The sequence below is a fragment of the Mastigoproctus giganteus genome, chromosome 10 (assembly GCF_048544385.1).
Source record: "Mastigoproctus giganteus isolate SK-2022 chromosome 10, ASM4854438v1, whole genome shotgun sequence".
In the NCBI taxonomy this organism is placed as follows: Eukaryota; Metazoa; Arthropoda; class Arachnida; order Uropygi; family Thelyphonidae; genus Mastigoproctus; species Mastigoproctus giganteus.
In genome coordinates, this window is record NC_143584.1 from 47,962,101 (window position 1) to 47,980,814 (window position 18,714).

The window sequence follows — 18,714 nt, forward strand, 5'->3', positions numbered from 1 at the left end:
AATTATGGCCTTAGCTGCCAATGTGCCAATAAAAATCAAATCAAATCAAAGTCATCCGAATAACATAAGTATGGCAATATTTCTTACAGATTGCATCAGATAAGACTGACACACGTAGGTAATGACATATTGCATCAGCTGTTACTTCCAGCTATATAAGCATGCTCTGCAAGAGTTGCAGTCATCCCTTGCTTGTATCAGGATGGCAAGTTACATGCAGTTGATGCCACGAAGAAAGAGTGCTATTGTTGTTTTACATGAGGAAGGATGTTCTTCCCATCATAATGCTTATAGAGTGTCTTGTAATTAGTCAATTGTGAGTAGATTTCTTTCCAAACTCAAGAATATTGCATCAGCTGTTACTTCCAGCTATATAAGCATGCTCTGCAAGAGTTGCAGTCATTCCTTGCTTGTATCAGGATGGCAAGTTACATGCAGTTGATGCCACGAAGAAAGAGTGCTATTGTTGTTTTACATGAGGAAGGATGTTCTTCCCATCATAATGCTTATAGAGTGTCTTGTAATTAGTCAATCTTGAGTAGATTTCTTTCCAAGCTCAAGAATATTGGTTCTGCTGACAGGAAAAAAGGAACCGGACACAGTCTCTACACCAAACAGGACTGTGTTTTGAACCACTTATGCCTTAAAAACCATAAACCTTTTTCGTCGGAGCTGAAAAGAGAATAGAAAAAACATACAGGAGGTGGTGGCAAGTGCAGTAAGAGTCAGAAGACGTCTCTTCAAAAATGGACTTGTAGCCCATTGTCCTAAGAAGAAGCCCCCTCCTCACAAAAAATGAAAAAGGCCCGATTAATTTGGTGTAAAGAGCATGTCAAATGGACCCCCAAGCAGTGGAAGTCGGTTATTTTCTCAGATGAGAAGAAATTCAACCTGCATGGCCGTGATGGGAGACAAACGATTTGCCATAGACGTGGTGAAGAATACCATCCAGACTATATGGTGTCTACAGTGAAATTCCCTACCAGCCAAATGATATGGGGGTGCATTTTGTATCACCTGCAGTTTATAAAAGGTGCCGTAAATGCCAATGGATACCTGGCTATATTGGAAGGCAAATTGCTGCCAACCATTAGACTATTTCAACCTGTTGAGTAATTTCATCTTTCAGGACAACTCTTCTCCTTGTCATTGGGCAAAAAGCGTAAGTAGGCACTTCTGTAGTTACTTTAGCTTCATTTCTGCATAAAGGTTTGACAGTAATTTGTTTACATTTGTTACAGATGAAAAAATGGTTGGAAGAACGGTCCATTACAACTGTTAGCTGGCCAGGAAACAGCCCAGACCTGAATTTTATAGAGAACTGTTGGCATTGTGTGGAATCTGCAGTTGCCAGGAAGAAACCAAAGGCCCTTTATGAACTTTAGGAAGCCATAATTCGTGTTTGGAACCACGAACTATCAGTTGATTATCTTCAGAAATTGATTTTGTCAATGCCTCGACACTGTGTTGGTGTCATCAGGGCCAGAGGCGGTTCAACTAAATATAAGTTTGCACCTGGTGAACTTTTCATTTTGTTTTCCATTTAAAATGACATACTGAAGCAAATTGAGGGCTTCTGATAACATTTCAGTCATAATTGTGATGTTTACCAAAACTGTTGTATAAAGGTTGCAAACACCCATTTTGGAATATTTTGAGAGCGCTTGTCAAATATTATTTAGCTTTGCCTTAACTATTAATAAATATCTTTTGTTTATATTTCTATTTGTGATGCTAGTCATTAATGTAACATACCATCGCAAAAAAGGGTTAGAAATGTGAAATTCCTAGGAGATGCACTTTTTTTGAAAACGCGCGACTGCCATTTCTTGTGAACACAAAGGCGAATCGTGCATAAGCGAATTCGGTTCGTGTTATATAAGATATCGTTCCCCTATTTATAAATCGTGTATGATCGAATTTGTGTAATGTAAACACATTATACGAGGACTGACTGTATTGTGAATATGTTACCCTATCATTTTCTGTCTTACCTAAAACCGTACTGCTCTTCTTAAAGGTTACATTATACAGTTGGTCCTCGTATAACACGTGTTTACATTACACGAATTCGATCATACATGATTTATAATAGGGGAACGATTAGGCAAACCTTTCTTCAGAGCTCTGATGCCAGTTTTAAAAACATGCCAAATGTGGTATATTATTCCAAAAATTATTTCTTTCTATTTCAATGCAGAGCAGTGTTATAAAGCTAATTGAAATTCTTGCACACTTCTGATGCCATAAATACTCAATCTGTTCAACTTGTATTTCAGTATTAATCATAATCCAAAAGAAGTTTTTTCAAAAGCTTAGTTAAATATAATCCATCAAAACAGCATGTAACAAAATATTACTATATTACATTAAATATACATACTTATTAATTTCGTCATTAATTTTATCAGTATGTTTCTTCATTACATTGTCAATCTGCTTCAAGCCACTGTCATCTCGGGCCAGAAAGGCATCCTGTAACTCATCTTTCAATTCATTTTGGGTTGGTTCATTCAGTCCAAGAGCTTCTGCAATTACCTTATTTCCAATCTTTCTAGATCGCCTCATAATTTTAATTCGCTTTTTATCAGCCTGTGGAAAATAACAAAAATAAATAATTTCAAATAAAATATGGTATTTAGCTAATTCAGAATATAATGGGCAGGTTTTACAGCAGGTAATTTTTTCCAAAGACCACATCCATTAAACACAGTAAAGAACAAAGTAAAAAAAAAAAAAAAGAATTTAAATTAAGTGAAAAATATACTATTGATACTCTTTAGAAAATCTAAATGTTCTAAAGAGTATCAATTCCTAATTCTGACAAGCAAATATTTTTACATTCTACGAAAATTTAAAAAAAAAAAAAACATTATGAAAAAGTGAGTACAGTCAGTCCTCGTATAACACGTGTTTACACTACATGAATTCGATCATACACAATTTATAAATAGGGGAACGATATCGTATATAACATGAACCGAATTCGCCTTTGCACGATTCACCTTTGTGTTTACAAGAAATGGCAGTCGGACCAGAATCACCCCAACTGAACGCAACACGATAGGAATGAAGAGAAGATTCTGAAAATGCATTTATGTGTTTTATATAGGTGAAGGGGAAACACATTTCACCATAATAACGTAAAAACCAACACAATTCCAGCTATCGATATAATCGCAAATGCAATTAGATGGAGTTTACTACCAGTTTATAACAGATTCCACTAGCAGAAACGTAACTGGAAATTGTTTTTATTGTTTTATGGTAGTAACCCCCAGAAATGTGCTTTAGTAAAATGTGAGGTGTTAATAGTGTATCTCGGCCTTCACGGTGTTGTTTATTCAGTTGCTACACGTGCACGCAGCTTTGTTTATGTGTATCAAGCGTGCCTCCTCGTTTTGTAATTGTGCTTTATTCCCTAAAAATTGGTAAAATAAGTCAAGTGGTAAAATACTTAAAAGGTGTGAAAAGGAAGAGTCCTGGCGAAGACACTGCAGATTCAGAGAGAGAAAAAAAAAGCAATATCGATAAACAGAGGCAGACTGGGTCAAGAATTCTTACCCGGGAAAATTTATAGTGGCCTCATACTACGGTTTATGGCCAAAATCACACCGGCCTCGGGCCCACCGTGGTTTACCTGGTAAGGCTTATAGCCAGTCCGCCTCTGTCATTAGAGAAAAAATATGAAATTGTGAAACGCTTTGAACGAAATGATAGACCATGTGATATTGCACGTGCTACAGACATAAATGAGGCAACGCCGAGAATTACAAAGAATGCAGAGAAAATAAAAACAACTTTCATAGCAGGAACAACTCAAAGTGTAATTAAAATCCATTAGATTAAGACATGGATATGTCTTAATACCATGGACATCAGACGAGAGCCTCGACCTCGTGGACAAACAGAAACAGGCAAAGTTGGTCGACTTTGAACGGTACCGGCAGCTAAACTGAGAAGTCCGACAGAGGATGACAGCAGAAAGAGAAGCATACTAGAACCTAGTGACAGACGATCTTGAAGTGGCGGCATCCAAGAACGAGTACCGCACCCTCAGATGTCTGAGTGAAAAGACCAAATTGACTAGTGACAACATCAAGAATGTCGATGGGACCTTCGTGCGATCACCGTCCGAACGCCTGCAACGGTGGAGTGAATTCTTCAAAGCATTGTATTATCACGACCCACGAGGGACCACCAGCAACAGCACTCTCGATCGACCCCCCTGAGGTCTCCATGGTCGATGTTGAGCCTACAGTAGAAGAAGTGAAAGCAGCCATACAATCCCTGAAGAATGGCAGGGCACCAGGAGTGGACCAAGTCACCACAGAAGCGATCAAAGCCGGGGGAGATGTACTGCTTTGCCGACTACACTCACTCCTCAAAATCATCTGGTGCACTGAACAAATTCCGCTAACATGGAGGAAAGCCATTATCGTACCGATCCACAAGAAAGGTGATAACCGGGATTGCTAGAACTACCGTGGCATCAGCCTCCTTTCCATCATCGGAAAGGTCTTTATGAAGATCATCCAGTCAAGGCTGCAAAAACATTGTGAGCAAACCAGTCGAGAAGAACAGGCGGGATTTAGACCCGGGCGAGGATGCTCTGATCAAATCTTTGCCATCCGTCAGCTGATGGAAGAGAGGATCCGGTGTGGACAGCGAACTGTCATTGTTTTCATTGACTTTAAGTCTGCTTTCGACTGTGTCCACCGGCCTGCCTTATGGAAACTATTAGAGGTCGAACATGTACCTCGAAAAGTCATCACACTCCTCCAAACTGCATACAACGGTTTAACCAGCCAGGTGCACATCCAGAACGATTTATCTGAGGAATTTACCATCCAAACTGGAGTCCACCAAGGGGATGTAGCCTCCCCGTTGCTTTTCAACATCGTGGTCGACGCCATTATGACGCAAGCATTCAGAAACAGACGGGGCATACAATATGACAAGGATCACTATGTGACTGACCTGATGTTTGCCGATGATAGTGCTATCTTTGCCGGTAACGATGCTGAAGCCACGGACATCCTCTACGACATTGCCCGCATTGCCCGGCCATACGGTTTGAAGATCAATGCTGATAAGACAAAGGCCCTGACAACAGATGGGTCGCAAGCCACCATCTATCTCGAAGGCATCCAGATCGAGCAAGTGCAGGACTTTAAATACCTTGGGTCGCTGGTCCAGGAGAAGAAAGTTGCATCCACCATGGAAATCCACAGCAGAATTGAACAGTCGGCCACTGCGTTCTCCTTGCTCAAATGGTGTCTGTGGAAGAGGACCAACATTTCCTCAAAGACTAAAATCCGACTCTTCCGGACTTTGATCCTGCCCATTCTCCTTTACGGATCGGAAACATGGATTTTGTCTTAAGCTAGATTTAAACAAACTTGAGGTATTCCAAATGCGATGCCTGCGGCAGATCTTGGGCATCTCTCTTCGCGACCGCATCACTAATGATACCATCCGCGCCAGATGCCAACAGCAACCAACCATTGCCGACCAAATCCAGAAGCGAAGGCTTAGATGGTTTGGCCACGTATGTAGAATGGGCACGAACAGAATACCATCCACACTCCTTTGGAGACAACGACCCACCCAATGGAGCATCCAAAGGACCGCACCTAGGAAAACGTGGGCCAAGCAAGTGGAAAATGCTTAGATGGTTTGGCCACGTATGTAGAATGGGCACGAACAGAATACCATCCACATTCCTTTGGAGACAACGACCTACCCAATGGAGCATCCAAAGGACCGCGCCTAGGAAAACGTGGGCCAAGCAAGTGGAAAATGACTTGAAGAACCGACGTCTCGACCTTAACCAGGCCAGGACTGACGCCATGGATCGTAAAGTATGGAAGAACATCACAGAGCAAGTCCGAAACCCTGCGGCACCTACAGCAGCATACTGGTTGCGTGGCCAACCGCCTCCCCCAGCTGCCAGCTAAGGACCGAAGAAGAAGATTAAGACAAGAATTGGAAGAAATGGAACGGCTGTCATCTGTTTGGATAGAAAATCAAACAAAAAACTGCTTACGATAGAAGCAAAAGCATTAGCAATATTTTATTAAGTAATAGTCGTAATAAAATACGTAAGCATTTTATTGCAACTTGCGTATTATAATTTATACTTACGTATTATAAAATACGTAAGTATTTTATTACGACTATTTTATTTAATATAATAATTTTTTACGAATAAAATACGTATTTTATTCGTAAAAAATACTTTTTTAGTATTAAAAAATACTAAAAGTACTTTATTATAATATAATAAATAATAAAAAATAAATATTATTTATTATATTATAATAAAAATAAAATATATATTATAATATTATTTTTTATTATGTATTTTAATTACCCGATTATTTATTGTTTGGTAATGTTTTGGTTCCAAATGTGTGTTCAATCTTGGGTGGTCGGCACCTAACCCCACTTTTCCCATAGGGCCTGTTGTTTATATTGCACGAGGGTTTCTAGGAACACAACTATCGTGCTATACGAGGACAGACTGTACAATACTTCTGTCCTTTTTCCCTAAGATACTTGTGTAGCTTTTATTGATTTACAAAGGTGTGTAATTCCTCTGTGATTCAACTTTAATCTTTATTTCTGTTTTTATTTTTCTGGAAACAAATTGTCCTTTGGAAAATGACTCCTGAATGAATTGTTTCACCATAATGAAACAATTTTCTATCCATATTTCAGAATTTCTAGTCTAATTTCATTTACAATTGCTGCCTTTTCATATTTGAAATTTTTAATGTAATTTTATACCTCAGTAACAGTGTCTTAATTTTCTCCATTTAAATGTTTTCCTCTTCTTCGGCGATGTTTTTAGCACCTTTGTTTAGCAAATTATCACAGTATTTTTAATTTTCTTCATACTTCTGAAATAGCCTTACCCCCTCTGTTTTAATTTTACCCTTGGTGCCTCCGTAGCCAGGTGGGCAGGAGCAGCAGTGCGTAGCACATACTTCTTGATTAGACCTTGGTTCGAGCCCGTAACCACCAAATACAGAGAATGTGGTAAGGTCAGGGAATGACTACCGCATATCCCCAGAGCAGTATGGCCCTAGTTGCTAATGCTCCTAAAAAAACCAAACAACAAACAATTTTACCCTTGTTTTTAATTGTCTTAGTTTTTTTCTTGTTCTGATATATTTTAACTAAACACTAAAGCTTGCTCTTCTAATACTTGTCATATCTTTCCCAAGATTTTTCCTTGACCACTTTACCACATACAACATTTGAACAGAAAGTTGTAACACTATTTATTGCAAAAGAAGCAGTGGAGACCAAGGTGATGAATATTTGTAAAGGAGTAGGGGGGGGGGTCACACTGCTGGTTCAATCTGCTTCCTGTTCCACCAAACCAGTAATGAGCAGTTGATATTGAAGTTAAGGCATGTCTTAGGCCTCTGTCAAAGTCATAATGGATTTGAAAAAGGAACAAAGTGTTCATCAGCTTTTATGTGAAAAAATGAGAAAAGTAGAGGTGATATCTTCCAAATGTTAATAACTGCATTTAGCAATTTTTAAATAAGGGTGTGTTATTTATCAGTGGATAAAACATTTCCAAAACAGCTGAGCATCTGTTGATCAAAACAGCATCTATTGAAGATGGTCAACTTTTGGGTTGACCTTCAACTTCAAGCAGTGATGAAATTGGTTGCTGAAGTGATAAAAATATTCATTCTGTCTGCAAGAAGTTTGGAGAAAGTTAGTACAAAATGCCACTGGTTGTTTGAAACTGACACTTAGAGTGAACTTGCAGAGGATGTGGTACAGTACTAAAAAGTGATAGCATTCATCATGTTATTGGAGATCTTTTTCTTCACTAACATTTGGAGTTGTTTTTCAGCCTAACAGGTGCTGCCACTGATTAGCACAGAGAAGGATAACATGAGGATATTTCTGTTGTGTATAATGGTATTTGGGTAGGTGGAACTCTGGTATTTTGTCTGCCTGTTACTGGTTCTTAATCATAAATTACATATGCTACAAAAAGTGAAAGACATCAAGGAGAAAATTTTAGAAAGTGACTAAAATATTGTATTTGTATGTTATATGCTCATAAAAATTTGATTAATATGTAGTTTCACTTCCTAAAAAAATGCATCAATAAAACATGAACTGAAAGCAAAATCCTGAAAAAATTGAATGACATAACAATTTTAATCTTAAATTATAATTCAGCACATTAAAATTTACCTGATTTAGTTATTTTCATTTTAAGACAAGACAAAAAGTTCAGATTTCTTGAACAGTTTTATTAGTTTAATGTAAACTGTGTGATTCTAATTTTATTTATTTGTTCAGTTCCAATACGGAGAAGATGGATTAGATATACTGAAGATGCAGATGCTGAAGAAAGAGCAATTCCATATATTGCTGAAAAATAACAAAGCAGTACTGAATAAAGACCACTTGAGAATAGCTTTAGAAAGAGCAAACTCAGATGAAATCTATCAGTATAAGAAATCTGTAATTAATTTTTTCTTTGCTTTTCATTAAAAACTTTTGCATAATTCTAGGTCTTAATAAGAAAACAGTTTTTATTCAAGAAATGTTAGATGCATTTTATTTCTTACTGTTAGATTATTTTAATCATTTAAATTTTAAATTTTTTTTAAGTTAATTTCCCTTGTAATTATCTTTACCAGGAATAAATGACAGTAGATAAGAGAATTTCAGGTTCTCTTTAAGTGTAAAAACATTTAACAGTTCTCTTAAAGTGAACTGTCATGTTTTTTTCAGTAGGAACTATCTAGTAAATTTTAGAAACTTATGAAAGGCTATTTATTGTGCACCTGATAAAAGTTTTTTTACTTTTTGGTGACTTATGAATAAAAAATAAAGTTGGATTCCTATTTGTCTGATTTTGATGGATTTGGTATGGTGTTCTCTTTTCTTTTTTGGATGCATTAGCAATGTGTAAGTTCCTGTTATCTTCAACGTGTCATCTGACCACATATAACCATGCTACTCCCAGTGGATAATTATTCATAAAGATTTTATATTTAAGTTCTTTTAGGAACATTTGTCAAGCCATGCCAAGTAGTGTCATTAGCACTAGTTGAGGCATATGATGCAAGAAAGCAAGTTTATACAACATCAGCCAAAAATAAAAGCTTCTCATTTCACCCATTCATTCACTCCAAATGTTTGTCTAGTTCTGCCTTGAATTTATTTAAACTATCAACTTCTACAACGACAGATGGAAATTTGTTCTAGCAATCAGCCACCTGCTGGCTAAAGGAAAATTTCCCTACAATCTATTCTACAACTGAATTCCTGAATTCCAATTTGAATTTGTTACCTCAGGCGATTAATCTAGGCAAGAGGAAGAATCTCATCAGCATTCAGCTTGCTCAAACCATGCAAGGCCTTAACACCTCAATCAGATCATGTCGCAGGTTCCTTGTCTCCAAACTCTGCAATTTGCAGAACTTAAGCCTTTCTTCATAAGAGCACCCCTTTGTTCCGTTCACCAATCTTGTTGATCTTCTCTGTACTCGTTCAAGCAGCTCTACATCCTTCCTAAAATGAGGCCTCCAGACCTGTACGCAGTACTCAAGGTGTGGCCTGACCATTGCCTTATACAAGGGGGTAATCACCTTCTTATCCCTGCTAGAAAAATTCCTGTATATTATTGACTTGCCAAAATGAGCTACTCTTGCAGACTGCCTGCACTGCTCAGAAAACTTCATATCTGACTGCACAATTATCCCCAGGTCTTTATCATTCTCTGCCACACAGTTGATACATTGCTCTGGGGTTACTGCTACCCATATGCCGTACTTTACATTTATCAATGTTAAACTTCAGTTGCCACCTCTCAGCCCATCTGCTCAATTTTTCTAGATCCTGTTGCAGTAGCATACTGCCATTAGTATCATTAATAACCCTGTCAACCTTCTTATCATCTACAAACTTGGTCATTAAATCTGATTGTATTCATCAGTATCATGAATAAATACAGAGAACAACAATGGACCCAACACTGAACCCTGGGGGGGGGGGGGCTCCACTTATAACATTAGTCCACAAAGGGCAGTGTCCATTGATTACCACTCTCTGTCTTCTCCCACTCAACCGTCACTCTATCCATAGCAGCAATTTGCCCTTAATGCCATACTACTCTAATTTGTACGGTAGTCTTCCATGTGCTTCCAAATGCTTTCCTAAAATCCAAGTATATGATATCAAATTTATTCCCTGCATCCAGTTCCTTTGTGACCACATCATAGTATCCAGTCAAATTTGTCAGGCAAGACTTTCCCTTAACAAAACCATGCTGTGTCCGAGCTATAACTGAAGTCTTGTCTAGATGAATCTGCAGTGCTTCTTTAACCAGTGCCTCCATTAATTTCTCCGGAACAGAAGTTAAACTAACAGGTCTGTAATTACTCATGTCACCCTTTGATCCTTCTTTGTGAATTGTGTTCACATTTGCACATCTCCAGTCCATGGGTACCTCCCCCAAGTCCAGGATTCTATGATAATTATGCCTAAGGGTTTGCTTACCTCCTTTGCTGCCTCCTTTAATATAACTGGATAGATCCTATTCACCACAGGTGTCTTTCTTATGTTTAACTTCAACAATTTATCCTTTACTTTGCTGTCAGTTATTACAAAATCATTTCCTGCTAGAGTTTGATAAACTTCTAGCATATCCCTCCCTGAATAACTCCATGTGTGAATGTAGATGCAAAATACTCATTCAATACTCATCTATCTGAGCAGGATCATCAGTGGTTGAACCATCGATGTGAAGTGGACCAATCTAGTTCATCCACTTCCTTCTAGTGTTTACATAAGTAAATACTCTTTGCTGTTATTCTTTGCCAAAGATTTCTCGTAATCTGCCTTTGCCTGCCTAATCTCCTCTGTGATTTGATTACAGACCAGCTTATATCTATCAGTAGATTCTGTGCCACCTGATAATTTATATGCATCCTGTATATGCATTTTTCTTCTCTTCCACGAGTCATATTGGTTCATCTGACATCTATTAGGCCTAACCCTGAACAATATTTCTTAGTTGATAAGCCTCGTTGTTTCCAAGATTAATTCTTTAAATGCTTCCCATTTACAATTTGCTGTTGGCAACATCATCAGTTGGTCCCACTGTTCAGAATTTAAAAACTCTTTCAGACCACCATAGTCGCCTTTACGAAAGCAAAAACCCTTCCCTTTACCACTGATGGTAGTCATATCTTTGAGTAAATTCGAGATCAGCACATTGTGATCACTACCGCCTAGTGGTTCCTTTAGCTGCAGATTTTTAATGCATGAAGAATCACTACTGATAATCAGATCAAGAGTTATTACTCTCTCTCTCTCTCTCTCTCTCTCTCTCTCTCTCTCTCTCTCTCTCTCTCTCTCTCTCTGGTTGCCTCTTGAACATGCTGCTGCAGAAAACAATTATCCAGTAAATTCACAAAAGCCTTGCTAGTGTTGCAAGTGACCAACCCACAAGTTTTGGTCAATATCGGGGAAGTTAAACTCCCCCATTATAAGGCATTCTGATTTACCGGACCACTATTTCTCTGTATAGCTGCTCATTGTACTCGTCAGAGTCATTAGGCCTATAACACACTCCTACTCTCAATTTTTCTTTCCCAGTGCTTACACCAAACCAACTCAACAATGCACTGTCCACCAATGTCAACAGGATGCACTTTCCTTAGATTTTGTGTTTCTTAACTAACAACATAGGCGCCCGCATTGCCAGGTGGGAAGGAGCAGCAGTGCGTAGCACACGCTTCTTGATTAAACCGGGGTTCGAGCCCGTCACCACCGGATGCGGAAAGGTCAGGGAATGACCACCACATATCCCGGAGCAATATAGCCTTAGTTGCTAATGCTCCTAAAAACCAAAACAACAACTAACAACATAACCCCTCCTCCCTTACTATCGTTTCTGTATACATTGTACTCCCCAAATTCCAATTCTACATTCCTTATATCTGTGTGACACCACATCTCTGGTATCCCAACAATATCTGAACCTCAAATTCATCAAAATATTTACTACTTAAAAATCAGGCAAATAGAAATCTGACTTCTTTTATTATTCATATTTAGGTTATTTATTTTGGAACTTCCCTTGGGTTACACTCAACTCAATATCGTACTGTTATCTATTTAAAAGGCTACATGAAAATAATTACAAGAATTATTAGATAAAAATTTGAATGCTTGAAATGCAGTATAATGTTAGTATATTATCTAACTTCATTGTTATTACAATGAAGAAATTGATTATTAGTAGTATTAGCAAACGATGCAAAAAAAGCAAGATTACACAGCCAAAAAAAAACAGCCAATACATTCCATTTCCTGTTAATCTCTTCAAACAGTTTATCTAGTTCTTCCTTGAATTTATTCACCTCTGCAGTACTAGATGGGGGTTTGTTCCAACAATCAACCACACTCTGGATGAAAGCAAATTTCCACGCATCTGGCCTGCAGCCATCTTTCTTTAATTTGAATTTATGACCCCTTCATGTGTAGTCTGAGTAAGAGGAAGGATTTCCTTGGCATTGAGTTACTCAATCCATTCAAGGCCTTAAAGGTCTCAATCAGATCTCCTTGTAGGTGCCTAGTCTCCAGATGCTGCAGTTTGCAAAACTGAAGCATTTCCTGGTAAGAGCACCTTTTGCTCCCTTTACCAATCTTTTTGTTGCTTTTCTCTGCATCTGCTCCAACAGATCCATGTCATTTCCTAAAATGAGACTTCCAGACCTGTTTGCAATACTCAAGATGTGACCTAACAATTGCCTTATACAATGGGATAATCAGCTCCTTTTTCCTGCTACAAAATTACTGTATATCATTGATAAAACCCCACGAGCTGTCTTGGCAGCTTGTCTGCACTGCTCACAGATCTCATACCAGACTGGACAATTACATCCTCCCCCCAGGTCTTTTTTAATTTTTCACTATCCTGAGTGTAGTACCACACAGTTGGTATGTTTACTTGGAATTACTGCTGCTGTCCTCCTGGTATTCCTTTAGATTAAATTTGAAAGTGTCTGCAATTCTGCCCCATGAGTGTTAGGAGGGAATACATTATGAAAGCCTTAATCATTTCAGCACAGTACCCGAGAGACTGCATTGAGGCTCAAGGAGGGGTGGGATTAGAATTTTTCTGAACACTTTCTGTGCTTGTTAAAGTTATGCTGTGTTAAAGATGAGATTATTTTTATAGGGATGGGATATGCTTAAATAGATGGGGTGCAAGATTTTCTGATGTTATCAAGTCAGTGTTAGGTGAGTTAGAAAACTGTTGGGGAGTGAGGAACTCAGACTACTATTTTGTCAGTTGTAAAGGTGTGAAAGTGATTTCTTACTTGCATGCCACAGCCTGAAAAGTGAAGTGTATGAGATTACCCGAAGCCTGCTGGGGGTTCTCAGGTGACAAACATACATGGGCTGTGTTAGCGTTACTAAGAGCAAAAATGGTTGCACCCTATACTTGCATTGTATGATATTGCTAGTGGTTTTTTATGTGTGCAAGCAGTTTTTTATTAGTGTCCATGCAAGAAGTTCAAATTCATCAAATTTGATGAATTTACACTACTATGGGAGGGAAGGTTTCGAAACAGATTCGTATTCACCCAGAAGTTGCTGTGTTAGAGAATTTTTTTTGTTTGATACCTAAATCTCTGTAGCAACCATACATATTTTGGTTTCAATTTGGCAATTTTTTTTTTTCCTACTTTTTGCAGCACTGAACGGCTGAATGAAATGAAGTGTTACAATGGGTAAAGTGGAATACAGGTCAGCGATTTGGTTCCTTTTTCTGCAAGGAAAACACCCAAAGCAATGCACAAAGAAATGGTTCTTGTTTATGGAGAAGACTGCCCAAGTTACAACATTAGGCATATTGGTATGAACAATTCAAATGTGGAACAAGATCAATGCATGATGAAATCCCAGGGTACTCAGCAACTTCTCTATCAGAAGAGTGTGTTACAAAGATTGAGGTATTAATCCTGGAAGATTGCCATATTAGCATCAAAGAACTAGCTGCAGAGCTCTAATTTAGTGTAGAGTTAGTGGAGAACAGTTGCATATGAGTAAAGTGTCTGCTAGGTGAGTTCCCAGACTTCTGACTAGGGCTTACTATACCGGGATACCGGTAATTTTTTTTCCGGTATTCAAATACCGGTATTGATACAAAAATACCGTTTTTTTTTTTTCGGTACTAATTTTTTTAAAAAAAAAGTTTATAATTTAATCACATAAAGGTTATAAAACCACCTTTATGTGATTATGACATCCTCATCTCTACTAGCTGCAGAGCTCTAATTTAGTTAACTAGCAAATGTCCGATAAATCACTGATAGGACACCATGCAACATTGCAACCTGTCCACAATTCTCTGACAACTTCATGTCTGACCATATCGTAACTCCCAAGTCCCGTTCCTCCACTACTGACTTTAGTTCAACTCCACCAAGTGTATAAGTTATTTTGGGGTTGCTGTTTTCCAGGTGTAAGATCTTGCATTTTGTTGAATTAAAGCATATAGCTGCCACTTTTCTGACCATCCCGGAAGTCTATCTAGGTCATTCTGAAGAAGCTCTGCTTGGCAGTGATCATTAACTACTCTACTGATCTTTACATCATCTGCAAGTTTAGACATTGCAGCCTATATCCCTTCATAGATGTCATTTAAGATAATCAAAAACAACAGTGGTCCCAATACTGATCCTTGGGGCGTTTCTTACATTAACCCAATATGAGAAATAACCATTTATCACAACTCCCTGCCTGGTGCCATCGTGCTGTCCATCTAAGGATTTTCCATTTGATTTCAGCCTGCTCCAACTTATAAAGTAACTGCTCGTGGGAGACTGAGTCAAATGCTTTGCTGATATCTAAATAAACAATGTCAATTATTCTCCAAATCCAGCTCATGAGTGACCTGTCAAAATGGCTAACCAGATTTGTTAAACATTATTTTCCCTAAAAAAACCATGCTGTGTATCCTATCCTATTCCATTCCATCTAAATGATCCTGCATTCCACCCTTGATCATTGTCTTCATGATTTTCCCTGCTACTGAAGTTAGACTGGCCGGTCAGTAATTTCCCGTTACACTCCTAGAACCACCTTTATGTGCCAATTTACACCAATCCAACAGAATCTCTCCTGAGTCCAGTGATACTCTCATAACTAGCCTTAATGGTTCAATGCACTCATTTGCCGCCGCCTTTAAGATTATAGGGTATATGCCATCAATCACAGGAGCCTTACTCGCCTATGGGTGCGAACGTTTTCTCATTAAATCAACATGTGAAATTTCAACATTATTAATTACATTTTTTTTCAACTTCACTCCCATAATTTCTCATTGACGTGAAGGGTTGTTTTTCTTCTGTAAATATCGATGCAAAGTAACTGTCGAGTTCATCTGCAATGTCAGTTGGGATATCTAATACTGTCCCACTCAATTACATATGCGTCCAATCTGATTTGTTCTTCTCTTCTTTGCATTTATATATGGGAATAATTCCTTAACTGCACTCTTTGCTCTCTTTATTCCTTATCCCCACACTTTGCTCTCTCTCCCAGATTCAGTAAAGATACTATAGTGAAAATTGTACTTCACTGAATAAAACATCTTTCTCCTTCAGAAAATGATGAACATAATTCAACCATGGAAGACCAACATGGAACAGAACATCAGTGTTCCACAAATTCTTTCCAAAATATGAAATTGCCTGACTGCAATGAGATTTTAAAAGATGAACTTGAGTTGGAAATTAATGAAATACTTTTCACTATTTTTGCTAAAAAAAAGTTCAAAGCCTAGAAAATATGGACTGAGATTGTCTACGATTATCTCAGTACAATAATACCAGAATAGAATCCGAAGGTGGTTGTTGTTGTTATTTGGAGCATTAGCAACTAAGGCCATATTGCTCCGGGGATATGCAGTGGCCATTTCCTGACCTTTCCGCATCCTCCCTATTTGGTGGTCACGGGCTCGAACCCCGATCTGATCAAGAAGCGTGTGCTACGTACTGCTGCTCCTGCCCACCTGGCTACGGAGGCGCCAATAGAATCCAAAAGGGCGTTTTCTGCCGCTAATCAAATATGTACCAAAATTAGATCCATTTTAAATGATCATACTATTGATTGCTTATGTTTCTTAAGAGCTCACTTTATTCGGACAGGTAGTGTGGATGCTTAAACATAACTAAACTTTGCAGTAACAATATGTATTTTTTGTTTTTAGAATAACTGTATTTTTAATGATTTTTTTCATAATATTTATTATTGCAATAAATGTTTATTTAAAACTTGAATTCAAGTAATTACAGTACTTGTTTTTTCCTTACTTTATTAACTGTCATCAAAATTTATTGAGAAAAACATTTGTTTTTGGAATACTGGTATTAATACTGCTATCCCATTTTCATAAATTAAAAATACCGAAATACCGGTATTGTAAGCCCTACTTCTGACCCCTTATGAGAAGGACAGGGCAAAATATGCACATGAAATGTTGTTGATGTGCCAGGAGGTTTTTTTTTTTTCACAGCTAGGCACCATGGATGAAGCTTGGATCCATTACTATGATCCCGAAGCTAGACAAATGTCAAAACAGTGGAAGCATGCAGAATTGCAACCCCCTATAAAAAGTCAAAGGTGCAAACAAGTGCTGGCATGGTGATTTTTGGTATCAGCATGGTGTAATTACCAACAGAGATTACCTTCAAAAGGACTGTAATGTGACTGCAAAGTATTATTCCAGCCTCCTCATAAAGCCACATGCTGCTATAAAAGAAAAAAAAAAATGGAGAAAGCTGTCAAAAGCTGTGTACCTGCTCCAAGACAATGTGCATGCTGCACTTGGTGCACAGCTTTTGACTTTACTTCATTACTCCAGGGCAGAAGGCAGAGGGTTGTGTTTAATGGATATTCTTTGGACTGGTGTAAAGTCAAAAGTTGAGGCTCCCAGGGATTGGTTCTTGGACCACTGTTGTTTCTGATTTTCATAAACAACATCAGTGATGGGATAGAAGGCTTGATGTCAAAATTTGCAGACAAAGATTGGTAGAGTAGTTAATGATCAGTACCAAGCAGCACTCCTTCAGGATAACTTGAATAGGCTGCAGGAATGATCAGAAAGTGGCAGCTGTGTTTTAATGCAGCAAAATATGCTTGGAGAAATAGCGACCCCAAAATAAATTATACAGTTGGTAGGATTGAATTAAAACAGTAGAGAAAGAAAGGGATTTGGGAGTTTTAATATGGGCAGATATGAAGTTTTCTGTGCAGTGTAAGCAGGCAACCAGGAAAGCCCATGTTGTCCTATCAATGATTTATCAAAAATTATCCTGTGGAGATATACAGTATTCAAATGTGGTCTTGCAGTTGCAAGACCACATTTGAATACTATGCTCAATTATGGAGACCTCATCTGAAAAAAGACATTGATCTTTTTGAAAGTGTCCAAAGGTGGGCAACTTGCATGGTGAGATCGGCAAAAGGGCTATCATATGTGGGCTACAGAGCTTGGCAACCAGGCACCTCAGAGGTGACCTGATCGAGGTTTATAAGGCTTTGGGGGGGGTCAGTAAAATGAACAAAGCTTTTGAACATTTTCACTGTTTTAGAGAATTACAGAATTTGTAAGCATAAAGTCAAATTACAGGGGAAAGAGGTTTACACTAGATTGTAAATTTGTTGATTGTTAAAACAGGTTGCCTTCACAGGTAGTTGAGGTGAGGCGGACAGTTTAAATAAATTCTAAGGTCAACTGTATAGGTTACGTGCGAGGATGGAAGCAAATTTTTGTGCCCCAAGGGCCAGTGAAGCAAAAGCCTGTGGTTTCATTGTGCTATTATTGCTCAAGTTGGCTGACTGCCAAACATCCTTAAGTCCTTTTCAAAGTGTCTGTTCTTTCTACCTTTATTCTTTCTGCTTTTAAGATTTTAAAGTTCTCCACCTGTTTTTTTATTAGTTATTTATTTAAGAGATTTAATGCCAACCTTACTTTTCCTCTCCCTCCCATTCAGTATTTCTCTTATTAATTAAGTACAGTGCAACCAAACTTTATCTCTTACTTTTTATAGTCATACATACATTCACTACAAGTAATATTTGTAAGACTATATGTCTTACAGAGCAATTGTAAAACAGTTATTATTCAATTCAAACTTGAATTTGAACAAGCTAAGAGTAGAAACTTGCTTCTTGTCCAAATGTAGTTGAATATTCTGCTCTCTTGCCTTAAGCTATTGGATGCAACATTCAAAATTTTGTTAGAGCTGAAAAAGGAATTAGAAAATTTGAATTGGAATATCATCGGTTTGACTGGAACAAGAGATGAATCACTTATAAGTTTATCAAGTGGTAATCTGTGTACGTCAATGGAAACAGTGAAAGAAGCTAAGGTAGAGTTGGTTTTCTGCTCCATAAAGATATAAAAAACACTTTGGTATTCAAAAGTATGTCACCAAGGGTGTCAAGACCATTCCTAAGGATTTCTAAGAGGTACAGCTAAAGGTTGTGATGATTTATGCACCAACATCGAGCCATGATGATGATGAAGAGTTTGAAGAAATATACGCAGACAATTGAGTCTTATAGATGAGCAGAAAACCCACTACATTATCATTATGGGAGACTTCAATGCTAAGGCTGGAAAGAGACATAACAGCCAGAAAGGGG

The 18,714-nt window shown here is 38.0% G+C and overlaps 1 protein-coding gene across 1 annotated transcript in view; it reads left to right on the forward strand.

Moving 5' to 3' along the window:
- Nucleotides 1-18,714, forward strand: part of Polr1A (RNA polymerase I subunit RpI1) — a 476,971-nt gene that overhangs the window by 236,063 nt on the left and 222,194 nt on the right. The window contains exon 20 of the mRNA XM_090382924.1: nucleotides 8,338-8,502. Coding sequence (XP_090239050.1) covers nucleotides 8,338-8,502 — 165 coding nt within the window. The remainder of the gene's footprint in view (nucleotides 1-8,337; nucleotides 8,503-18,714) is intronic.